General features: G+C 39.0%; 1 protein-coding gene across 3 annotated transcripts in view; it reads left to right on the top strand.

Annotated features, from left to right (window-relative positions):
• Positions 1–26,856, top strand: part of galnt2 (UDP-N-acetyl-alpha-D-galactosamine:polypeptide N-acetylgalactosaminyltransferase 2) — a 139,714-nt gene that overhangs the window by 91,214 nt on the left and 21,644 nt on the right. For all 3 annotated transcript variants that reach the window (XR_007439919.1, XR_007439920.1, XM_022684543.2), the window contains exons 4-7: positions 19,251–19,349; positions 19,971–20,038; positions 21,041–21,106; positions 25,177–25,298. Coding sequence is in view for 1 of the 3 variants with exons in the window: in XM_022684543.2 (XP_022540264.1) it covers positions 19,251–19,349; positions 19,971–20,038; positions 21,041–21,106; positions 25,177–25,298 (355 nt within the window). In the remaining 2 variants the exon portion in view is untranslated. The remainder of the gene's footprint in view (positions 1–19,250; positions 19,350–19,970; positions 20,039–21,040; positions 21,107–25,176; positions 25,299–26,856) is intronic.

Below are 26,856 nucleotides of genomic sequence, written 5' to 3'. Positions count from 1 at the left end.
CACAAAGTGCTGGGGACAGAAACACAATGGGAGATGGGTAACTCACACAGATTACGCTCAATTTACCTTTTTCTGAGTCTCAAAGTGCCCAAACATAACAGAATACATATTTATAACTAAATATCAGTACTTTCCATGTTTAAACAACATCTAGACCTAATGCCTTCTCCTTAAATCTCATGTTCAGCTGTTTCTACTGTTTGTAGAGATCGAGGACATGGCAGAAATAATCGTTGACAAATTGAGAAAATCAAAAAAATTATATTAATCGACTATCAAAACAATCATCAGAATCCATCAGTGTGTATTACTGTTCCAAACAAATATTTTGTGTAAGTATATCTTTTTTTTGTGAACACACACAAAGCTTCTTTCACTCTCTGATCTAAGATGCAGTTGAGTCATGCTACAGCAGTGTGAATGCATTCCGAGCCAAGACTCTGTCCACAACAAAACCTTTTCCTAGTAACTTGAACACCAGTCATCACAGTCAAATAAGAGAATTTGCATATTCTTTCACACACAGCGAACAGATTTCAGTTTGACTATCCAAAGATTCATTTGGCTACCAAGTAGTGCTGGGCGATAAAACGATACCGATAGTTATCGAGGAAAATATATATTGCGATAGCTATAATAAGCCGGACGATAGGATTCGATAAACTTTCTTTTCTATTTCCCGTTTAAGTAGCGCTGCGAACAGGTGCAGCACATGATCAGGCAGTGCGCTGAACTGCCTCAGCACGCCTTATGCTTTACTTTATTCCTCCCACCTCCATTACAGTTCACTTGCTTTAAAAAATTTAAATGTTAGCATAATTTAAATGCAACAAAACTTTAAGGCTATTATTTTACTAAACATTAGCAGTAAATAATCTCAAAATATCAACAAATATAAAATAGAAAATCAGTAAAACATATGTAATACATACTTTTTTATATGACCAAAATGTATTAGACTAAAACTAGACTAAAATGTGACTAAAACTAATAATATCCGATAGACTAAAATGTAACTAAAACTATTATACATTTTAGTCAAAGGACTAAGACTAAACTGTATCAAAATCACCTGTTAAACGAACACTGTGATATACTATTGTATTTGCTTTATGTAGTTGCCGGCGGACCTGTGTGGATGTATAGTGACTTTTTAAAATTCATTTAAAAGCTGTCTGAGCACCTTGTACCCACCCGGCAAGATGTGGACATCCTAGTGTCTGTCCACAAGGCTCTGAGCCTGCTAGTGATTTTGGCCATAACTCCCTTATTCTGTCACTTATAAGTAAAAAAAAAAATCTTAAATGCAACAGAAAGTGATTTGATTTATATCGTGATATATATCGATATCGGCTGATATGGAAAACTATATCGTGGTAAGATTTTTTTTCCATATCGCCCAGCCCTACTACCGAGTGTAAATGCATGCAGATAACATCTCATTAGCATACAATAACGATTCAAGTCATGTGAAGTGACCAGGTATAAATGGTATTAATGGCACACCTTATTTTGTGTTGATGAGTAAAGGATGGGTTACTCTAGACTTGAATGAACTTCTGAATGGATCAGACCTGGATCTCTGTAAATGTTTCTCTGTATTGTGGAAAGCACTGCATAAATTGAAATGAATTGAGTTTCAGGCACAGAATTGAATTAGTTTGGCGGTTGAGTGGGTGTGCTCAATTATAGAAGATATAGTAGCAGTTTAGCTCACTTTTCTGTAGTACTATGCAACACTGAGCAACATCTCCTTGACTTTAGTGGTCGTTTGAGTGTCTGCTGCCCCCCCCTCACACCCACTCTACTCTATGAATAGCGGTGGTCGGGGAGATTAGCGGAAGTGCTGTGGCTCTGCATCCGATTTCATCACAGAAGAAGTCACACCAGCAGTGCAGAAGGTGCTTATGTGGCACCATGCTGAGAGAAGTATAGAAGAAGCAGGTTTTCTACCAAATTGCCTTATCACTCCGTGCCCTTCAGCTTTCTTTTTATAGCTTTTTTATATAGCTGAATGTTCTTTGCCACTTCTTGACCTTAAGCAGGTTCATTATTTGTGGAATTTAGCAGATCTCATTCTCACTGTTCTTCACAGCTCTCCCTATCTTTGCTGTGAGAGCTGCTAATTTGAGTTGCTTAGATTTTACACATCAGTTGTAAAATCCATGAAGGAAGTGTGTCTATTTATAGGAAGGCTGGCTAAAGCTTACACAATTGTAAGACAGTGAGGGTGAGTGGAGACAGAGTGTGAGAGTGATGTGAGAGCAGTGTTTTTTTCTTTTCTTCTTCTTCTTCTTCTTCTTCTTCTTCTTCAGTTAGAGTAGTACAACATAATAGTGCTTGTCATAATTTTCTGAATATTCGATTTCTTTTATTCTGCTCATTAAAGAATAAATAACAATAACGCACCAAGAAGTTGTTGTTGTAATGTAATGGAACTTAATATGTGTGAATTTAAAGATGATATACAGCTCTGGAAAAAAATAAGAGAACACTCAAAAATGATAAGTTTCTTTAGTTTTACCAAATTTAGAACCTCTGAAATATAATCAAGATGAAGATGGGTGATCACAAGCAATCAAACTAGGCTGAACTGCTTGAATATTTGCACCAGGAGTGGCATAAAGCTATTCAAAAGCAGTGTGTAAGACTGGTGGAGGAGAACATGCCAAAATGCATAAAAACTGTGATTAAAAAGCAGGGTTATTTCACCAAATACTGATTTCTGAACTCTTAAAACTTTATGAATATTAACATGTTTTCTTTGCATTATTTGGGTTCTGAAAGCTCTGCATTTTTGTTTTAATTTATTTAAAATTCTCTAAATATAAAAAGTAATTTTTATAGTAAATATAAAAAGAATTTAAGTTGAATTAGTATCTAAAGAAGATGCAGCTACAGTCCATGGCTGTCCAGATTTAACATGTACAAAAACACTGTAAATGAAGGTGATTTGCAGTTGCTAGCTGATGGACAACCTAGAAGGTGGACAATTCGTACAAATGACCATTCTGCTTTTCTCAGCCCGATGAGGTGCCCTTTTTCTCAAAGCCAATTAGCTAAGTCAAAAAAAAGTGTAGTTTAGGCATTTCCAGCAGTCAACAAGAGGTAGTGAGGTGCACTACCCAGACTTAGCCTTCTAGAGCCATGTAATTAGACAACAGGGGAAACATTTTTATGCCCTCTTGTGGCATGTCTAATCACACTGCCTGAGACGTAAATCATTCAGTTTTGAAGCAATCTGGGTGTTATGTTTTTGTGAATAACTGTATCTATAAGGCAGAAATTGATTATTTTAAAACTGTGCCCGGTTTGTGCTCCTGTAATAGAAAAAAAAAGATATGAGGCGTCTAAGATCTGCTTCTTTCTGAGATCTGAAATGTGTCTAGATGAGGCTTCTAATCCCCAGGGCTTCTCACTTCTTTTTCACATTACTGTGGAAGTCACAGGTGTGAAATATGGCTCTTAGGAAATGGCCTAATGAATAGAAATGAGAATATAAAGAAGCTGTGTTCTCAGCGAGTGGTAAGGACGACTTTCTGCCAGTCAGACTGATGAGGGCCATTTGTGGTGGTCTCTAAGGTCACATATACAGGATTAGATGGTTAACATTCAGTGTGGCTTTAGTAGCAGCTCATCGTCGGGCCACCTGTCATAAAGGCGACACCTGTAACCCTTATATTCCTAAGAGGTTGGCATTTTTGGTTCGGTAGGAAGACAGAGGGATAGACTGTTTGTTTAGTCTAAAATCAAGGGTATAGATGAGATGTTTCCTGATCTGTTGCAGGCATAATTTTAAAGAATATGTATCTGTTTTAAAGAGGTGCTAAACCCTTAAGCATATTTTTTCCATTAATAGCTGAAATGTGTTCCTTTTGAAGTAATTAAACATACCAGTCCTGCTTAGCGCTGGGCGATTATGGTAAAAAAAAAAAAATATATATATATGTATATATATATATATATATATATATATATATATGTATATATATATATATATATATACACATATATATATATATATATATATATATATATATATATATATATATATATATATTAATCATCCGATTTCCAATTATAATTATATTTTCCCTCTTCTACTAACTACAGATGACAAAGAAATGGTTTAAAACTAGGTTTACCTGTAAAAAAAAATCTTTATAATCTGATTGCTGTTCAGAGGCAGAGAATTAAATAAGCCATAAAATAAACTTTGGAGAGATTATTATTGTTTTCCACAGTTAATCAAGGATCCTCGCCGGAGAGTGATGACACAGTTTTTAAAAGCAGTAGCATTTATAGGTAGGAACTTTATTACGTATGAGCTCAGTGCTTGGGAAAATGTTTAAGAAAGATATTTTAGATTAAAAAAATAAAATGTCTGTATGCAAAATTGTGATTACTCCATTTTAAAAATGGCATTAAAACTGTAATTTGAATGAACTGCATTAATTGTGAAAATCGCCCAGTTAAACTGTGCTATAGGCGTAGATGATAATTGCGTGTACTTTGGTATGCAGATCAGTCAATCAATAATACCTCCCCCTGCTGAGTCTCAATGCTATCGGAGGCAAATTGCTGCTGCTGCAGCTCAGCCAATCAGCTCTCCCTCCTGCCCTGCCTCTAAACCCATACATCACCCAGTGCTGCTCCTAAAACTACCCCTCTCAGCAAAATCCAGGGGTTTTAGTGCCCCTTTAATCTAAATCCTGTCTGTATTGTTTTTTTTTTTTTCTAACTGCAATGTTTAGAGCTCCATCTTGTGTCTCTAAGGTACCGTTATCAGACAATATTACCTAGCCTCCAGCACTGAGGGGAGTTCTCAGAAGGTAAATACTTTCAGATAAGTTTGAGTCTGCAATGTGGAACTATTTTACAGTAGTGCATGAAAACATAACATGATATCTAAGGATATCAAGATTGTTTTATATGGTTTCAGATAACTGAACGCTTGTGTGATAATTTTGATTACATTCAGCAAAAGAACATTGATGAAACAGATAGACATACGATTGCCTCTGGATCACAAACATTTCTCCAATCTATCCCAGAGATACTGGATGAATTTTCATTCTGCAGGGAATTTCAGTTCCACTGCCACACAGCCCAGTGCTGGGGGGTACATACTCCTCTAGCCAATGTTTGGCGTTGAACGTGGCAGTCCTCGCATGCCCAGTCCTGGTCTTGTTGATCCACTGCCTTGTTATTAACTCTAATCCAACACACCGGATCCTGGTAGTGAAGTTCTTCAGGGTAATGTGAATAATAGAGCCAGTCATGTTGGATCTGAGCTCTCCAGAGTGGTACATCTCCAAGACCAGAGTCTGAGGCATCCATTCAATTGGCCAGGCTTTTTTTTGTGGAGATTGTCCAAGCTGTGCATGCAGAATTAAATGCTGCTGTCAGTAATGGAAGAAAATTGGCTAGAAAACAACTGGCTTTGAGTGAAATTAACTGGCGGTTTAAATTTTTAAATGTTTATTTAGTCTGCATTGGGTAAAGTACTGTAGTGCTCTAATACACAGACCAAACAGAACATTATGACCACCACCTAATGTCTACACCTATTTTCCTTTTTTTTTATCATCACTGATCACATAGGAGTTCTGTAATTACAGACTGTAGTCATGTATCTGTTTCTCTGCATAATTTCATTATAATATTATCCTCCTTTCAACCTGTTCTTTAATCATCAGAAACCCACAGCATAGATCAGAGACATTAATGTCTTCAATTGTCTTAAATTTACTTTAAATTTGCTTTTTAATTAAAATTTTCAAACAGTGAGTTTAATGCCAGTGTAAAAGCACATGCTAACTTTAGCGGTGAGTTAGCAATGTTACCAGAAAGAGAACTAAGGTTAACAGAGAGCTAGCTAACATATTAACATTAGCAGCAAGTTATGTAGCTACATTACTGGGGAGAGAACTAAGGTTAGGAGAGAGGTAGCTAACATATTAACGTTAGCAATGAGTTATCTAGCTACATTACTGGGGAGAGAACTAAGGTTAGCGGAGAGCTAGCTAACATAGTAACATTAGTGGCAAGCTAGCTAACAGGCTAACATAATAACATTAACGGTGAGTTAGCTATTTTACCAGGAAGAGAACTAAGGTTAGCGGAAAGCTAGCTAACATTAACGCCCAGATAATGTTAGTGGCGAGTTAGATTTGATTTCCAATATAACTCATTATTTTCTATCAAAGAAATTATGACTACATTTCTGGGGCAAAAAATATATATTTTTTCACGTATTGTCTTATCTAAAATAGGTCTCAAAAGCATTAAATCTGACTTAAAAAAAAGAAAAATAGATAAACGGGGAAGAGAACACAATGAATCTTGTCTGTAAACGTCAACATGTGTGTATGAATGAAACAGACAGATTTTTATTCTTTTTAAGTAGTTGTCACCCAGCGTTTGTGACTGTGATGTTTTATTAAGATTAAATCTCCATTTACTGGGTAAAATAAGTGACTTTAAATGGCAGGGGGAATTACTAGTTATCTCCTATCTCTGAAGTGTACAGTGATGGATGGTGCTTAAAGATCCAGAACTTATTATAGCATTTATTACCATTAAGACAGTTTGAGGGCATGTATCCATTATGTGTATCTGCCCTGTAGCATTTAACAAAAAACAGTGAATTTGTGTTTGTAGGATTCAGTGGCATTACATTACCTTAAAAGATCTAAAAACTGATCTTAGATCTGAGGATAAGAACATCAGTAAAAAAGCCAGGATTTTAGTAAAGGTGTATGCATATATCTGCATCAAAAATTAAATGCAGTAAATGTAACTTTGTAAAATTAATTGTTTTTTGTTGGCCTCTTTTTTTATTGTCTATTCTGTAGTATTGTTGTTTAATAATGAATTCTTCCTCTGGTATTTCATTATTTAGGTTTTTATTTTGGTCTGTTTTGTTTTTATTATTTTGGTCATTGTAGTACAGCTTTTTATTTATATCTATTTTATTTGGGAATTTGCCACCAAAATTATGTAGATTTTCTTTTCTGTGCAGATGTAAATGTATTTATCTTAATGCACATAATAAAGTAATTTAGATTCATTTAGTGATGATGCAGAAGTAAACATAGACCCCTATATCACATTTCACTAAAATATTATGCTAAATTTGCAAATAAATGCTAAGAATTAATTAGCAGGCTCATTCTTGAACAGACTCCTCTCTGACAGGTTTGTACAGTTAAATGCTCGGTGAACCAAGGAAGACTGCAGCACTGCTACTGCTAAAGCAGAGCTTTTAAATATAGAAGTTAATACATATGTTTAAATATATCGCAGCTGGCTTATTTTTTTACATTCTCTGGGTGGCATGACACTCACAGTAAACAGCAGAAAATAAACCTAAAACCTGATAAGCACACAGTCACTTTTGCTCAAAAAGTGGCTAGTTCAGACTCTAACACAAGGCCTTCAGTTCCACACCACAGGCAATGTTCTAGTATTTTTAGATTCAAATTAATTTGGCTTTTTATGCAACAAAAATCGTTTAATATTTTTGACTGAGCACTTCTCTGCTGAGATACATACATGACAATTTATGACTACAGTCACACTGCTGAGGTAAAGTTATGACTAAAATAGCGTTGCTGAGGAAAACGTTTATTCTTTTTTTTATATATATATATAATTTTCTTCCAATTTATCTAGGCCATCACCGGTGATGCCACAACACAAGGAAGGTGAAAACTAGCACATGATAACTCCGAAACGTGTGAAGTCAGACTCCGCCTATTTTGCTGAGTAGCCATTGCCCTGTAGCATCACAGCGTGCTCAGAGAAAAACGCATATCAGCTCACAGATGCTTTGTGCTGATTGACATCACTCTTTGAAATGATGAGGGGAAAGAGCGGCATCTACCCACCCAGAGAGAGCAAGACCAATTGTGCTCTCTCAGGGCTCCAGCAGCTGATGCCAAGTCGCATGACCGGGATTTGAACCAGCAATCTCCCGATCATAGTGCCAGCACTTAAGACTGCTGGATCACCCTGCGCTGCTCTGAGGAAAATTTCTGACTAAAGTTGCACTATAATGAGGTAGTTTACTGGCTAAATATAGCATTGCACTGCTATGGTAAATGTATTGTGGTTTTTTTTTGTTTGTTTGTCTGTTAGAATGTTTTTTTTTCAAATTGTGTTCTAAACAATTGTAGTTTTGTAGGTAACTGCATTTTGTTTGCAAGACAAAGACATTAATTTTGACTATTTCATTTATTAAATGGTGGAAAAAAGTGGGACATTAAATCAAGGTTGCACAAATAACTTTGGTATTTGGCCTTTAGGTTTTTTTATTTAGTTCTTTTAAAGCATGTAAGTTCAGTAAATCACAGTGTTAAATTCTTTGTGGATGTTTCGCTGGCCGTCAGCAGTGCTGTTTATCAGCTGTGATGCTGCTGTAAAGAGCCTTCAGTTTTACGCAACCCGTTTTCTCAGCATGTGTCGTGTGTCCTTTAGGAGGCTGTTTGGCACAGAGACAGCGGAGTCTGTTTTAGTTACTCAGTGCACTTTATTCCTCCAACACGTTGCCTAAGAGCGGGGAGCTGTGGAACACTCCCCGGACTCAGTGATTTATTGCTGACATGCCGGAACTTTCGTCAGGAAGAAGGATGCCCTGCTTCTGGAGCACTACCCGACCCACACACACACACAGACACACACACAAGGAGTCCCTTTTAAATATCACATGTCCATCAGCATGCTGGAATTACTCTCCAAACGCAGCCTTGATCATATTACCAGATTTGAAGGCGGATTCAGGAAAACTTACTGCAGGCCTGAATTTGTTCCTTTTCTGCTTTAAGTTTTGGGTGCACTAACTGGGACATGGGACGAGGATTGTGTCCCATGACTTTTGCCCTGTCCCACAGAAACAGTTACAACCTGTGATTTCTGGCAGAGATGCTTATAAGTTCTCATGGTCAATTCAAGCCAGACACTGCCGGTCACAGTCATTTGAATGTTCCTTTTGCACATCAGCTTGCGACGATTAAGGTCACCTTGCCATGAGCAAGTTGGGCAGTGTTTAAGATAACACTGCACAATGTATACAGGTGTGGGCATTGATCATGGTAACATTTCATGATGAATCAGTTTAAATATTGCTGTCCCATGACTTGTGTCATGCCTGGGTATTTACTCTTAACCTGTGATCTCACATTGTCTGAGATCTGTTTTTGTTTGTTTAAGGTTGTAATCAGTATTTGCTTTCCGTTTTCCCTCAAACTTAATTTCTGTAGGTTATTAGTGTATCTATTTTCCTCAGTATTACTGTATACATATATAATATTGGAAGGTGAATTGAGAATGTGAAGAAAGTTTGCATCACACAGCTCAAGGATGTACAACTACTAAATTTGATAATCTAATTATATTATTATCTTGTTTCTGGTTAGAATCTATTAACTGTTTGTTTGTCTTTAAAGAACTTAGTATTACCCATAGAAGTTTGTGACTGATAAACTTCTGTCCGTGTATTATGTTTAGCAATAATATAATAATTCCCCCAACTGTTGGTGTCAAACAGTTTTATTTTGTGCTGTTTAATTATTGACTGCTAAATAGCAGTGCTGTACTCTTTACTCTGTACTCTTAAGATTGCACTGTTCTGATTGGCTTAAAAGTAACTTTTTAAAACAAAATTTTATGCAAATATTTTTATACTATGACTGTTTTCATTTGATGATTAAAAAAAAAAAAGCCACAATATATCGGCGTGAATTTGTATTGAAGCGTAACCCCTGACATTTGTAACATATTGAGTATGTGTCATATTGACAGGTTTTTGCGGTTCAGCCCAAAAATTAAGACATCCTAGAAAGACAACCTACAAACAAGGTTACAAAGTCTTTTCTGAAACTTTGGGACTCCAGTGGACCAGGGTGAGAACTATGAAAAAAAAAAAAAAAAAAAAACATTGAAGAGTGGTGAACCTTCCCAGGAGTGGCCGGCCTACCAAAATTACTCCAAAAGGGCATGGAGTCGCATCCAGGAGGTCGCCTAAAATAAAATAAAATAATCATTTTAAAAAGTGCTTTTTATATTTATTCGGGTTATAGATGATGATTTGGCTAGTTTTAAAGTTTGTATTATAATGTTAAAAATATCAGTATGATAAAAAAGCAAAGACAAAAGAAATCTGTAGGGGGCAAGTACCCTTTCATACCCTGGTATATCATGTTCTTTTGAAGAGTTCTTCCTCTAACTGCCGTGTTTGAGTCTCTGGGGTGAGCAGTAGATCTCCAGAATAAAGGCTGGCTTTGCAGGCCATACTTCTGCCTGTCATCTGAGAGACTAGGTTTTGACCTTGGCCAGGAACCACTAACAAACCAGAGTAGGTTACAGGAGCCCAGTTCTGACTGGGAAATGCAGTGTGGGGAACACGCCACAGTAAACACTGTGTGATGTTTGTTTGTGAATGATATCTTGTTTTGAATGGATTGTTGTTGTCATGGTGTGCAGAGCAGGAAACTGCTTATTACTGGTGATGAGTTAGTGTTTAGCTTCATGTTCCCTTTGTTTGCTTGTTTCTTTATCGAGGACAACACTGATACAACTCTGAATAGTATGCTGCAGAAAGATGTGACAGGTTTTACGTTGAATAGATTTGGAGGTTTGTATTCATTTGGACCAAATGCAGGATGAGTACACACCTAAGCATTATTTCAAAGCATTAATCTGTTGCCATTGTGATACAAGGATTGCTGAAATTAATCCTAGTACAATTGGCCAGGCTCTTTCTGGGTGGGTAGATGACTAGTGTGATGTTGGTCAGCACAGGCATTGGCTAGCTGATAAATTAGAGCTGGATTGCCGCACTTTCCTCTGAGGTCACTGGCTTTAATGCCCAGAAAAGAAGATTTTTCATTCTTATTTTTTATAGATATCCAAAACCTTTGGACTTGCTGTACATGGCAATGCATATATCCAGTCACAGACTGTAAAAATAGTGAAGGTTACTCCTCTGCCCAGTTCTTCTGCTGTTATTATTATTATGGGTGTGTAATGCACTCTAAATCATTTGTGTAACTCTGATGGAAGAGCTTTTAAGGCTCAGACTAGACTCTTGGGTGAAGTGCGTGTTCCACTTTGGGCATAAGGATTTAACAGGAGATGAGCTCATGTTTTACTTTGGAATTCTGAAGACACTTTAGTCAGCATGTTTGCCTGTTCATTTCTTGCTGTTTTGCAGCTTGTGTGTGACCTTTTTAAGCCTGGCATTTTCATAGCTCCCCAGACCAATCTCAGCTTTGGCTCTGATATTGATTGCTTTCACAAGTCCACTTGTTCTGCATTCAAGAAGAACTACTGTAGGGCTCATCTGGGCTCTGATAACTCGGCATTCTGGGCGTTCTGCTCTCATTACGCTTGGCTCTTCTGGGCTCTCTTTTTTGTCTCCTGATCTGGGCTTGGGGGTCTCCTGTCTCTTTTGGACTTGGGTGTCTCTTGACTTTGGGCTCAGCTGGTAATGGGCTTTCTTGACTCTGTACTTTCTAGACAGTCTTAGCTCTGAATTATGACTCTTTGCCCTCCTGACTCTTTTGACTCTACTGTCTCTGGGCTCTGCTAACTCTTCATGGTTCTTTGGGCACTGGCCTCTCCTGTCCTCCTGTTGTGGCTTTTGTAGCCTATCCTGGGCTCTCCTGTCTCTGATCTCTTCTGTCTCTGATCTCTTCTGTCTCTGGGCTCTTCTGTCTCTGGGCTCTTCTGTCTCTGGACACTGCTGACTCTTCTTGGCTCTTTGGGCACTGGCTTCTCCTGTACTTCTGTTTTGACTTATCTTGCCTATCCTGGTCTCTTTTCATGTTTCTCATCTGTGTCTCATCTCTTGGCTCTTCTGTCTCTAGACTCTCTTGGCTATTTTGTCTTTTAACTCTGGGCTCTCTGCTCTCCTGACACTTCTGTCTCATTGCCCTGCCTCTCTTGGCTCTCTTGTCTCTGGGCTCTTTTGTCTCTGGGAACTCCTGTCTCTGGGCTCTCCTGTCTCTGGGCTCTCCTGTCTCTGGGCTCTCCTGTCTCTGGACACTGATGTCTCATCAGGCTCTCTTATCTTTGGGCTTCCTTTCTCTTTGGGCTTCCCTGTCTCTGGGCTCTTCTGTCTCTGGGCTCTCCTGTCTCTGGTCTCCTTTGTCTCTGGGCTCTCCTGTCTCTGGGCTCTCCTGTCTCTGGGCTCTGAGCTCTCCTGTCTCTGACTAGAGTAATAGTCATGAAGTCATGTACTAAAGTCCACATCAACCACACAAGTAAACATTTACATCAACTCTGTGTGACTCCCACCTAGACAATGTAATTTAGGCCTGCTTAGTCCTGCCCTTTCTCAGTTTTGGCCCTGTTTCCTTCTTTTGTCTCGGGATCTGCCCATCCACCCCCTTTAAGTGAGGGGAACTGAGCTGAGAGCTTGCTGACTGATGAGTTTGTTCTCTAACTTGGCATGATGTCGCAGCCTCCCCGGCTCCTGAATTACACACTGTGTTTTAGTTGTCTGGAAGTTAATGTTACTGTTAATTAATGTTTTCAGCCTATATAGGATTTGGTTGAGCTGATTAGGTCAGATCCATGAGGTTGTTTGTACTGAGTAATTTTAGCTGTGGGGTAATAAAGGACCTCATCACGAGCACCAGAAAAGTCCCTAATGGTATTCTCTGCTGCTCTTTTGTGGTCAGTTTGTTTTCTAGATGACCATGACTGATAAGTATTTAAAACATGGGTGTTTCAGACCAAAACAGGAAGGCTGATTATTGTGTGGTGTTGCAACATGTTTTACTCAAGGCTATTTTGTAAGCTTGGCCAGAGTTGCAATTAACCTAGAAGTTTAGCTCCTTATCCAGCCCACTGATCCAAAACCTGCATCAATAAACATGTATTGAATGTTTTAATTTAAAGATTTCAATTTCCAACAATTGCTTTTTACGTTCTTTGTAAACAGTTTACTTCATGTCGATTGAATGTTTTTCCTTCAGTGAGCTCAAACCCCTGCCAGGTCTTTATGTAATCAAGCCAAAGTTCTGCTAGAGGAAAACTCACAATCTGTGTCTAATGGACTAATGCGATGGCCCAATGAAAGAGTTTTCAGATTGCTGCCTGATAGTTTCTTTCCGTTCTTCGGGGAGGGAGAAGGCAGAAACGCCTCATTGTGCACATGAATAGACAAAGACACCACGAGGAATTTGGGACGATGCTCAAATAGGAAGTTGAACGTGGACTGTGCATTTATCACTACGTTCTACACATTGTGTTTTAATGGTTCCTTTAATGGCCTAAAACACGTAATGGCTTTCCTGAATCTCGCCCATTTCCATTTCCGCAGGTATAAGGTACAGTACAGCTGCAGCACACAGTCTGTATGAAAAGGCTTTTGTCTATTAATTTTGGCATTTATAGCTTTACTTCCTTATACATATTTTAATATTTTAGTTTCCCTCGTTTGGCTTCGATCTGTCCACTCCGGAAAGTTGTGTGCGTGTGCATGTATGTTTTGTAGCAGCAGTGCGTGTCGATGCGCCGGGCGAGTTCTTGCTGGATGTTTGTGGTCAGCAGTTTATATGGTGCTCTTGTAGTTCCACATAAAATAGAGCAGCCTGCATTTCACTAGCTTGTGACCAATAAAACATTGTCTTATGCGGTTGAGTTGTTATAATGGTGTGAGGGGCCATATTACACAGTGGGTGGATGTCATGAGAATGTCAACCCGTGTCTTTTTAATGCCTTCCTATTATACTCTTCTTCTGCTGAGCTTTGTGAAAGGCTGTAGGTTATGGCGTCCCATCAATGTCAAAAGTCAGGGGCGCAAAAATACCAGGTGAAAAAAATTAACCAGCATGTTTTAACATTTTGCGTTTGTAAATTAACTTTGCGTGAGCACAAATGTGAAACTAGTGAGCAAAAAAGGGAATCGTGTGCGCGCTGAAGAAAATGTTGCTCTCGAGCTTCATTTTTTTCACTTGGTATTTTGGCGCCTCTGACTTGTATTTTTGTGCCCTCGACTTTTGACATTGATGTGACATAGCAGGTGGGGAGTCTAAATTTGCCTACTGATGTTCTTGTTTCATAGAATGGTAGTATCTTCTTAGAATGTTAACAATGCAAATTTAGTCATAGATTTACCTCAGTAGTGCTATACTAATCAGTAGTGCAATTCTTATTGTAAGCTTATTGCATCTGTGCTACTCTAGACGAGTTTTTTTGTAAACAGACAAATGTTAGGCCTAAGTTAGCATAGCTAATGTTACTATGCTAGCCCTTTAAAGCTTATATATCTTTAGCTGAAAAAATAGCCAGCTTGTGAAGGTAGTAAACTGATTGCATGCTTTAATTTGATTAATTTGTGCAAGTACAGTGTTTCTCAGCTCTCCCTGACAGCTTTATATATATATATATATATATATATATATATATATATATATATATATATATATATATATATATATATATATATACCCTATTACACCAGTGTAGGTAATAAGCACTTTTATTTGATCTTCATTATCAAAGCAGACTTTTTAGAATAAAGGTTCTGACGGAGAACACATGGTCTTTGTTTATTCCTGAGAGAGAGTGTGTGTGTGCGCTTGTGTTTGTGTTGTTACCTCTTGTGACTGTGTGTGTGTGTGTGTGTATGTGTGTGTTAATGGGGATGTTTTTGGCAAGGGCTGCTGCTGTCTCTGAGGGACTGGAGCTTGCGTCTGCTGCTCAGACAGCGCTGCAGCTTTAATTAAACAGAAAAGCACACAGCCGCATTAATCTTTAATGCTGAAGGTGAGCACGCTGCCATACTGGTGGAGGTGTTTAGCTTGTGTGTGTACAGAAACGGTGACCCTTAATTTCTCTCTCTGACCCTCTCTCGGCCTCTTTCTCTCTCTATCTGTCTCTTTCTCTCTGTCTCTCTCTCTCTCTCTCTCTCTCTCTCTCTCTCTCTCTCTCTCTGTGTTTCTGTGGGTATTATAGATTCTGTCGTATGTTAATGCGTGTGTTTGAGTTGGCGGTCGATGTGGTTAAGAGAGGTTACAACCTAACAAGCCATTAAAAAGCATAGCTGGACAGTAAACAGGGCCTGGAGGATCACAGTATGAAGCAGCCGCAGGAAAACACATGCTCACAGACTTCACATTATCTGAGAATTGGCAGGACAGAGGTTCGCAGGGAGCTGTTGGGTATGAGCACATACTTTAAGTGTGTGTGTGTGTGTGTATAAGCATGCTGTAAGGTAGAAGACCTCCCCAGGAGAAAGGCTGGGAAGCATGCCGTTGGGACTTGCTCTAAAAAGTGCCCGTCTTCTAGTCAAAGCTTCTATTCTGCTGGAGCTCTACTGCACAGTTCCTCCTCACACTGCTAACAGCACTACAGCAGAGGGAAATATACTGCCCCCTTTTGGCAGGACAGAGAAAAGAAGAACTACTCAATGACCATTTGTATTGCACACATAGAAATTTGACCACCACCTTTAATCCACTTTTTAACCATCCTTTTCTCCCCCAAAGTGTTCTGAGAGAAGTGCTTTAGCAGAACAACTTTTGGTCCTTTAGCAGAACAGCTTTTAGCATAGTTTTAAGTTGATTTATTTGTGCAAGTTTAGTGTTTCCAAGCTCTCCCTGACAGGAAATGGTTAGTTAACGTTCAGACAGCTCAGACATGTCCCAGTTTTTGTTTGGTTTATGTATGTTTATTGGTCCCATAAAGCAAAAAAAAAAAAAAAAAACCTGTTCGTAAAAGAGATGTGTAAGTGGAAAGAACATTGAAATTGGTAAAGACCTTTTGAAGCACCATTAACTTGGGGAACTGAAGTGCTTGAGGACACCCTGGGTATGTTGTGTACGTTGCTATCTTGTGATTGAGGCCACAAGAATGAATAGACCATTCCATTTCTGTGACTGGGCAGGCGTTTAACATTCCTCGAACAACAGTGCCATGTGTACCAGAAATACATCTTAGAAGGCACTACCATCCGTAATTGTTTGGTCCTGTGTTTGCACAGACAACAGCTCTCACACCTTTAGCATAGGGAATGGCTTGGGAACACTCACACCTCTAAAGTGTGTTGCCAAGGCCTGTGTTAACATACTTGTCTATTTACTATGCATGTTACTAGAGGCAACCACTAAAGGCTTCCACTTGCCACAGTGACTACAATGCATCATACAGTTAGTGCAAAGGGTGGCCTTTCTTCCATTTTAACTATTTAGTGTGTATTGCACTTCATTTGTGCATCATTTTAATTTCAGTGCAGTTAACAGCAAGTATATCTGTTGCTTTAGATCAGAGAAAAAAACTAAAATGCTAAATATGTAGGACAGAGAGACTCTAGTTTTGATGGCAGGGCCAGTCTAGTAGGGTAAGAAGGTGTTTCTGGTGACAATCTCTTTATTAGCAGATGTAATGGTGTTGGAGCTAAAAAAAAAAAACTAAAAAAAACACTCAAAATATGTGGGACATGATATGCCAGGACTAGAGTTTCTACTAGGTAGAAATGCCTAGTGGACAAATATATACTGATGTAAACTTTAGTTAATTTGGGGATTTTGGAAATGCTGAATAGCTCTAAAATCACCCAGTAGTCAGATTAAGTAAAATAAAAGACAAAAACAAAGTTGTGTGTTAAAGTCTCATGTTGATCGCTTACACCTTTGTCAATAAGGAGGTTATTTACTAATATTAAAGAAAATTGCAGTTACTGCAATTTTGTTTAACTGTTTTATGGGTTAAGCTTGGGAAGGTTAATTAATTAATTTATGATATCAGAGATATACACCTCCTGTAAGTAGTCATGATGTGAGTACTACATAGAGCACTCCCAGGGGGGGTTGCAGTGAGAGCATGTAGTTGGACTCTACCCTCTGATTATTCTCTGTTCAGTGTAGACCTCAAGCTGTGTGTGTATGTGTGTGTGTGTGTGTGTGTGTGGCCTGGTGCTGCTCCAGGCTCTCCAGCCGTTGCATCATACTCGATGGCATTAGCACAGAGACGAGCCTGTGCTCTCGTCCTCGTCACCGCGGGCAGGAAGAAGACAGTGGATTAACTCCACGGCTGTCAAATTAAACCTGCAGTGTGAGAGCGGTGTGACTGTGTACGAGTGTGTGAAATCTCCTGGGATCAGAGGGGTGTGGGTGTGTGTATGACTGTAAAAACCCCAGAGATAAAGCGTGTGTGTGACTGCAGTGTGTAGGGTTAAAGCATGCGTGTCGGTCCCTGTCACTCCCGGCTCCAGCCGTGCAGCGGCGGCGTGTCTCACACACACAGACGATTCTCCACGCCTCGCTTCAGCACAGAGAGCTGCTGTTTGAATCCGTATCCCAGCATTAATGTGTTTGATTTGTCACCGATCCTGAGCTGGTCCGCCTTGACCCGATGTCATTAAGATAAGTGAGCTGGCTGACGTGCATTTCATCGTTTTATCGTTGAGGACGGTCTGACTGAAAATGAGCAGCAGCAGATTCATATGAGAAATGTGAATGCTGTGATTTGTGGCAGAAGGTCTGATGCTCTTTAAAGGCAGGATGTTCCTGTGAGATTTGAAGGTCAGATGAAGAGGTGTGGAAAGCATTTAATGAAAGTTCACAGTCAGTCCAGCCTTACATTCAAATTATTTCATACTTTCTGCAATCTCTAGTCTTTTGATCTATTAAGATTCAATCAAGAAGAATGTGGAGTGTAATGTGCACAGTGCTGCAATAGAGGGTGTAGAGAATATCCAACAGCCTGTCTATCAGTCTGCCTATTGACCAATCTCAGGTTAGGCTAATTAGGTGTGCCTTTCTTTCTCTGTGTCTGTCTCTCTGCCAGTCTGTTGGTATATCTCAGTCTATCTTTTTGTTTTTTTCTACATCAGTAAGTGTGTCAATCTATCAGTGTGTCTGTTGGTCTATCTGTCTCTGTGTGTCTGTTTCTCTGTATGTCTCTCTGTCAGTCAGTGTGCCAGTCTTTCTCTCTGACTCTCTCTATGAATCTATATCTGTATCTATATCTCTCTTTCTGTCTCATTTTCAGTCAGTCAGTGTGTGCCAGTCTACTATCTCAATGTATCTGTTCCTTTTACTCTCCATCTGTCTCTGTTAGCCAGTGTGCCGGTCTATCTGAATGTCTGTAGGCCTATCTGTCTCTTGTCTGCCTCTCTTGTGTGCCTCTCTATACTGTAGGACGTACGTTTTGTGCTATGCATTCAAACAATAATAAATCCTCTACTGCAAACTGCAATTTTTAAAGCACTATTGCTGCTTATCTGCTGAATTTAAAACATACAGACACATACAGTACCTGTCAAAATTTTGGGCACACATTTTAATTCTTTTTAATATTTGTTTTATGTATTAGATTGTAGATTAGTATTAAGGCTTAAATATGAAGGAAAACATACAATTAGGTAGTAGACAAAAAGTGTTTGGTCTACACAAACACTTGACATAAAAAACCAACTCTGATGGTTTGGGACAAGTTAGAGATCAGAGTAAAGGAAAAGCAGTTAACAAGAACTCAGCACCTCTAGAACTCCTTTAAAACAGTTAGAGAACCATTTCATGTTTCACCACATGATGCGGACTGAGAAAATCAGCCAAGAGTGGGTAAAGTTGGCATCAAAGCAAAAGGTGCTGCTTAAGTATCTAAAATATAGATTTTGGCTTTAACATAAATATTAAAGCTATGAAGGAATGCATTTGTATTAATCTACAGTGTAAAAAAAATACAAATTAAAGTAAAAAACATTAAATGTGAAGGTGTGTGTCCAAATTTTTAAATTCTGTTTGCATTAGTGACTTTTAATTTTGACAAACATTTGTTTTTATTTGTGGCTTTTTTTTTTTAACTAAGTCTGTTAGTTTGTATTAGTGACTTTTTTTTAACTGATACTTTTATTTTGGCACGGCCTATGTTTATAGTAGTGAATTTTAGTTTGAAAGAGTCTGTTTATTTGCATTGGTGACTTTTATTTCAACATGATGTGTTCATGAAATAGCAGTTGTGTGGAGCTGTGTCTGTCAGTCTATCAGTATATCTGTATTACTGTATCTTTTTAGTCTTTATCAGTTTGACTCCTTACTGACCTCTCTGTAGTTTAAACTGTCTGTCTGTGTGTCTATCTGCTCACTAGACTGGTTCTATCTACCTAGGAGTCTTAATTGACTGTCAGACTGTCAGACTGAGAAAAGCGTTTTTAAACCCATCAATGGTACATTGGGAAAATGAATAAATTAACTAACTGTCATTTCCCTCTCCTGTTTTTTCTCTTTCACTCTCAGCTGTCGTCATAAGCAGTGGAAGTCGGAGCTCCCAGCGTCCAGCGTGGTGATCACGTTCCATAATGAAGCTCGCTCTGCGTTGCTGCGCACTGTGGTCAGGTGGGTTTATGTGATTGGCTCCATTCTTTTTCATTCTTTCTTTTCTGACTTGATTCTCCATCTCAGCCTTACTCTGTTCCTTTGTCTGTGGTAAAGTATTTGTGTGTGCTTTATGAATGTATTAGCTGTACGCAGCTGTAAAACATACTTTGTGATTTACAGATATACTAATTATCAGTAATATTTAATTATGGTTAAGCAAATGAGATGAGATTTTAGATGTGTGGAAAATATCCATTAATTCCTCTCATATCTGTTTTTTTTATACACGGCAAAAAGAAAATGTCCTCGTATCTCTGTACAGCACTCTTATTTCAGGACATAATACAAATATAGCACAAAAAAGATGTACTAAAGATGCAGGACCGCTTTTCTGCAGAAGATCTTGCAGGTTCTTTTTTGGTTCTTTGCTTCGAAGGCCACTAACTGTATTCCCTCTTGTGTATATTCTGTCCTTGTGGTTTTATTATGCTAGCAGTTCAGTATACAGCATTTTATGTAGCTCTATGTGGGGAACCAGAGCAAGATTTTATTTTACTGCATCTGCGTCATTTGAAGCAGAAATTACAGAGAAAGAAGAGACTACTTTGTAGAATTGAACTCTTAAACCTCTGCCAACAGTGTGCTAAAGAAGAGTCCTCCTCACTTGGTGAAAGAGATCATTCTGGTGGACGACTACAGTGACAATCGTAAGTGTTGTTTCTCTGACCCTCATATATTTACTTCAGCATTAGCTTTATGCTTTGATCTCTTGTGTGTTTAACTTTATCCTCTATAACACTAAGCTTTAGTCATTTATCTCTCCTCTTAGAGAAGTCTGTATCTGCCTTATTCACTTCCTTACATGGGAAAATCCAAATCATAGAGTGCACTTTTATGGGGAACAGATTTCCACAAGTTACTGAATGAGTTTGAACAGCTTGTTAAGTGTTGTGGATTAGTCAGCTGCTGGAGCCCCGAGAGAGCACAATTGACTTTGCTCTCTTTGGGTGAGTAGATGGAGCTCTTTCCTCACATCACTCGTAAGGTGATGTCGATCAGCACAAGGCGTCTGTGAGCTGATGTATCAGAACTAAGTCGCTGCTCTTTCCTCCGAGTGCGCTGTGATGCTACTCGGCAATGTAACAACAGCAGCAGTTTTAAGAGACGGTAGCTGGCTTCACATGTATCAGAGGGGGCATGTGCTAGTCTTCACCCTCCTGGTGTTGGGGCATCACTAGTGATGGAGGGAATACAGCTCACTAGGTAGAACAATCGGCATAGCTAAATTTGGATGAAAAATTGGGTTAAAAATTGGAAAAATAAAAAGTAAAAAAAAAAATACTTTACTAGTGCCTGCTAGAGTAGTTAAACAAGACATGTCTCATTTTTAGTACATTTATATCTCACACTTAGTGAACAAGTTTTTGTTAGCATTTAATAAATAAAAATAATGTTACTGTTGTAGAAATGGTTAATTCTTCATGTAAACTCTAATATATTTAATAATGGTAGGTTGAGTGTTCCTTGTGCAGTTCAACTTTAGTTCTCTGAAAATGAAAACTGAATCAAATGAAATTGAGACCACGTGAAACGGGATTAAATCGATTCTGTAAATCAGTGGTGATGCCCAGCTCTGATTAATATAATATAGTAAATAGGGCACAGTTTTCCATCCTGCATCTCAATCTGCTTCTCTGTTTGTCTCACAGCTGAAGATGGGGCTTTATTAGGGAAAATAGAGAAAGTCAGAGTTCTACGAAATGATCGACGAGAAGGTAAGAATTTGATTTGTTTCTGTAAAAGTGTGCTAAAAATGTGCCCCGATTATCAGAGGATTATCATACCCCAAAAAAGGATGCCAAAATAAAAGTCCTTGGATAGCACCGTTATTAAATCTGCCATAATAAGATGTTTCGTTTTTTTTTTTCTTTTCTCTAGCCTTTTCCAGGTATCAGTGCACCATAATGATCCCATTGATTATGAAGGTGATGTTTAGAAACATATAGCTGTAGGCAGTGCACCATTTAAGTGATACAGTGAAATGACAGCTGCACTGTTTCTCCTGTGTGCAGTCTTTGCTATCTGTTTAAATGAAGTCCTAGTGTTACAGTTATGGCTTTAGATTGATAAGCCAATATTATTGCCTAGAGAAAACAGTATTTCAAAAATGATTGCAGTGTTTTAAAGAGTGCTGTATAATTCAAGAGGGGGTCTGGATGGTTTATAGAACTATAGCGAATGTGCATTATAATAGTCATATACAGCCTGACTCGGGTCTGAGTTCTCTAAAGCAGTTACATATGAATTACTCAGTCATTTAAATGGAAATTATACAGCACTTCCAGTAATTTCATTTTTGTTGATTGTTAAAAATTCCAATTAGGACATGAGGCTGCTCATCTGGAGTTAAGTTGACCCTCAAAGAGCCATTTATAGTCTGTGCTCTTCAACATCCCGTCTTTTTGTAGCAGCATAAGTCTTATGAAACGCTCAAGTAGACTTTATTGTGAGTGTTTGGAGAAAACAGAACTGCCGAACAATAATTGGTCTGTTATGAGAGCGAGTGTATTTTTGGAAAGTGTTCTGAGTATCTGTCCAGAACGAAAAAGCGGTTTTGCAGCCAAGAAGACCTGCTTATTGTTCTCCTCTCTCTTTCAGCTCTGGCAAATGAACTCCCTTTAGTTACAGACGGGCAGTTTTTGGCATCTGAACTGAAGGTTAAACCAAGGAGCTTGTTATGTACACTGTTCTTTCAGACCTTGATTAAAGATATTTTGCCTAAATAAAAAAGGGATAAGGGTAACTGAACCAGAGTTAGAGTTTAATTGGCCTAAAAATGTGCACTTTTGATAATTCACCAAGGTTTCCGCGGGTCTTTAAAAAGTCTTAAACTGTCAAATTAAAATCTAGGGAACTAAGGTCTTACATTGTCTTAAATTAGCTGTAAATTTGCTGTAGTTATTACATTTTGAGACGTTGAGTGCGTTTAATGCCAGTGGGAAAGAACATACTAACTTTAGCTAACATTACCTGGGAGAGAACTAAGGTAAGCAGGGAGCTAGCTAACATTAGCAGGGAGCTAGCTAATGTTACCATGAGGCTAGCGGAGCTAACATTAAGGAACTAAGGTTAGCAGAGTGCTAGCTACATTAGCATTGATCTAGGTAACATACTAACATTATCTGCAAGTTAGCTTCCTTACCGGGGAGAGTGGTAAGGTTAGTGGAGAGCTAGCTAACAGTAGTGGCAAGCTAGCTAAAATAACATTAGCAGCAAGCTAACTGTATTACTAACGTTAGCAACGGGTTAGCTACAAATTGATAATGAATTGAAAATGTTAAGTTTTAATTTCCAATACAATACATGATTTTATACCAAAGAAATTACGACTAAATTTTTTTGTCTTAAATTTTATTTATTGTGGTCTTAAAAAGGTCTTAAAGAGCATGAAATTTTACTTTTAAAATGGTGTTAGAACCCTGTTCACGCAGTTTCAGCAGATTTTGTGGTAGGGTTGGAGTCTTGATAGCACTTGTATTATCATCCCACATATTTTCATTAGGGAATAGGTCTGATAATGGTGTCACTTTTCCCCTTAAAACTGAGTTATAAGGGGAAGTTGCTGGAAGCTTCCTCTTAAGAAATTGAACTACCCTTCAAGAACCTGATATGTCATCAAATTTAAAAGAATAAAAAAAACATTGCCTTATTACCAGGCTACTAGCTAACAATACTTTGTAGAACGACCCTGCCAGTGTTTTGTGATGGAAGAGGAGTGGTAAAGTTTAACAATCTGCCCTAATTTTAAGTATCCACCACAATCTCTCAATGCTACAGAGCTGAAGTTAGCTATTTGTTAGCTTATTGATTAAGATTTTCCTTTTATACCTTAAATGCAGCATCCTCACTAATTGCTGCTAGGGCTGCACGATATTAGAAAAAAAAATGATATTGCAAATGTTCTTTTTTTCGACGATATAGGCATTTAAATGGCTTTTTAAAAGGTAAATAAGAGCACTTTTTTTTTTTGGAATTAAAAGCGTGAATTCAGCTGTAACTGGAAATATCTGTGCAAAACTGTGCTGGACTGATGTGCACAGCTTTCGACATCTGCGTTTACAAGCACAAGCCCAACCATGTGGATAGAGGCCATACAGTTTCCTTGTGTTTACTCCTACCCACATATATGCTTATGTGAGTTGTCTGGTCCTGATTGCTTTTCACAAATGTCCCGCTGTTTTTAATTTAAAAAACACCAAAAACTATTTTTAATTTAAAAAAAGTAGGTCACATTCTCACAAAAATAGTTTTTGAAGGTCAAAACACCTTAAAATTTTCTTCACACTCAAAATACAAGCTTAAATGGTTCTTCTCTGGCATCTCTTAACAAACTACTCTAGGCACTTTCATTTTTTAGAGTTTTTGGTCCTTTTACTGTATTTTTAGAGGGTCTGGAAATATAAATAGTTAATTTTTTTTATGGATATCTTACAGAAGATGGGGAAACGGTTTATGGATTAATGGATGAATCATTCTATTAGTGTGCTACTCAGCAGGATTCCTTCCTTCCAGCTACTATAAGCTCCACATTGGCCATTGCAGTTGTGTGTGATGAAGTTTTCAGACAGTACCTGCAGTCATGACTGTATCTGAGCTGCTGGATCACACTGCAGTGTTTCTGCTAATCTGATTAGAGCAGAGATGTGATGTTGAGATGTGCAGTGAGAAAAATCCCCAAGGAGGTTAAGATTAGAGCCACAGATAAACACTATGTTCTCACAACAGCCACAGGCTGCATCTCACTTTTCTGTGTGTGTGTGTGTCTCTGCCTCTGTGTGTGTGTCTCTGCCTCTGTGTGTGTGTGTCTCTGCCTCTGTGTGTGTGTGTCTCTGCCTCTGTGTGTGTGTGTCTGCCTCTGTGTGTGTGTGTGTGTGTGTGTCTGCCTCTGTGTGTGTTTCTCTGTCTGTGTGTGTGTTTCTCTCTCTCTCTGTTGGTCTTGTTTCTCTTATGTCTGTGTGTGTGTGTGTCTGCCTCTGTGTGTGTGTGTGTCTGCCTCTGTGTGTGTGTGTCTCTGCCTCTGTGTGTGTGTGTCTCTGCCTCTGTGTGTGTGTGTCTCTGCCTCTGTGTGTGTGTGTCTCTGCCTCTGTGTGTGTGTGTCTCTGCCTCTGTGTGTGTGTCTCTGCCTCTGTGCGTGTTTCTCTGCCTCTGTGTGTGTGTGTCTGCCTCTGTGTGTGTGTGTCTCTGCCTCTGTGTGTGTGTGTCTCTGCCTCTGTGTGTGTGTGTCTCTGCCTCTGTGTGTGTGTGTCTCTGCCTCTGTGTGTGTGTGTCTCTGCCTCTGTGTGTGTGTCTCTGCCTCTGTGCGTGTTTCTCTGTCTGTGTGTGTCTCTCTCTCTCTCTCTCTCTCTCTCTGTTGGTCTTGTTTCTCTTATGTTTGTGTGTGTGTGTCTCTGTCTGTCTGTCTGTGACTGTCTGTCTGTGTGTCTGCCTGTCTGTTTGTCTGTGCCTGTGTGTGCGTCTGTCTGTCTGTCTGTCTGTCTGTCTCTGTGTGTTTCTGTCTCTGTTGGTCTTGTTGCTTTTATTTTGTTAATTTCTGTGTGTGTGTCTGTCTGTCTCTGTTTTTGTGTCTCTGTGTGTGCGTGTGTTTGTGTGTTTGTCTGCGGGTTTGTGTCTTGGTCTTGTTTTATTTAGTTTGTGTGTGTGTGTGTGTGTGTGTGTTTCTTGGTCTTATTCTTGTTCTATTGTGTGTTAGTTTGTATATATGTTGATTAATGCAGATGAATGCGTGTTTTTGTCTGTATTTCTTCGTAATAAAGAAACAGGTGACTGTAGTTTGTGTTTGTTTCAGGTCTGATGCGCTCTCGTGTCCGCGGGGCAGATGCAGCCACGGCTAATGTCCTCACTTTCCTGGACAGCCACTGTGAGTGTAATGAACACTGGCTGGAGCCTCTGCTGGAGAGAGTTGCTGAGGTTAGTGTTATATCTCCTACAGGGCATCTTACCTCTCTAACACACACACACACACACACACCTTACTCACACACAACCACAAGCACACCTACACATGGAAAAATCCCATAGGCCCCACAACCTGCGTTTTCCATTCTCACATTTGACAGATTGTTCTTAATTAAAATGGTGGGGAGGAGCTCTGCTGTCAGGCTATCAGAGTGCTGTGGTTCAGTGGTTGAGTTTGGGCGCTGCTGCGCTATGAATATTCATGAGGACAGGTCTGTATCCTCAGAGGATCTTCAACCAGGCAAAACTTCTCTCAACTCTGGAGCTCAACTCTTCTCTCTTTCAAGGTCTCATCCTAAAAAACCTACATGTCTTCAGATCCCAGTGCACACAGTCCATATACATCTGGATACACTGCAGAAAAACAGCCTGTCTTTTTAAAGCTGACAGAAATAGAAACACATTTCCATTCAGGGCACTGACATGCCAAAAGTCATGGGACTGCTACATGGTAAATTAGTGTCATGTCGTATAAAAGCTAAGGAACATTGCACTGAGCTTTAAAATAGGCGTGCGACCTCCTGTATTTTTATTATTTAGTGTTAATTTTTAATCCCACTTTTCTTAGCTATGACAATTATCCCACCTACTTAGCTGCTTAGTTTTAATCCCCCTATCACTAGTGATGCCCCAGCACCAGGAGGGTGAAGACCAGCAAATGCCTCCTGTGACAAATGAAGTCAGCCACCGCCTTTTTTTTTTTTTTTGCAACTGCTGCTGATACATCAGCTCACATACGCCTTATGTTGACCTATATCACCCTTTGGATCTTCCCACTCGAAAAGAGCAAGGCCAGTTGTGCTCTCTCGAGGCTCCTGCAGCTGATGGCAAGCTGCATGACTGGGATTCAAACTAGCGATCTGTTGATCATGACTTTCTGCATTTTATACTGAACCATCTATAAGTGAGTTAGCTACTGTAAAGCAAGAATAAATCCAAACGAAGAAAATACAGCAGTGAGTACCTAGCTCTAGACTTCACGTGCACAGGAAAGTAAAACAATGATTTTAAATTTTAAATGGCAAATAAAATATTCCTGGGGCTGTGGAAAGGTTGCAAAAGATTGGGAACCCCTGATCTAAAAGAACACTTTTAACAAATAAACACAGATAGAGCTTTATAACTCATAAAAGTGGAGCTCTTCCTATTAGAGAAGTTACAGATTGAAGTGAGTACAGTTTCCTACGTCATCAAAAGACTTGAACACTGGAGAAACTGAAAAGGTCAGCCTAAAATTCACAACAGCATCAGAAGATGAGTTTCTGAAAGTCAACAGCTTGTGTAGTAGGCAGCTCACAGGACATCACCTTGACCCTCAGCAGTGAAGAGAAGATTTGGAGCTTCAGGTCTGTTTACAGGTGGAGTGGCAGTAAGAAAGTCGATGCTAAGATGGCAAAGCAGAAAAAAATGTACAGCTTGTGTGGACCATGCAGTACTGACTAGAGCTGCAACTAATAATTATTTTGGTAGTTGACTAACCTGATGTTTTTTTTTTTTTTTATTAGTCAAC

Source organism: Astyanax mexicanus, chromosome 7 (assembly GCF_023375975.1).
Source record: "Astyanax mexicanus isolate ESR-SI-001 chromosome 7, AstMex3_surface, whole genome shotgun sequence".
In the NCBI taxonomy this organism is placed as follows: Eukaryota; Metazoa; Chordata; class Actinopteri; order Characiformes; family Acestrorhamphidae; genus Astyanax; species Astyanax mexicanus.
Note: the sequence above shows the minus strand (reverse complement) of the source record. Positions and strands in the feature narration are given on the sequence as shown.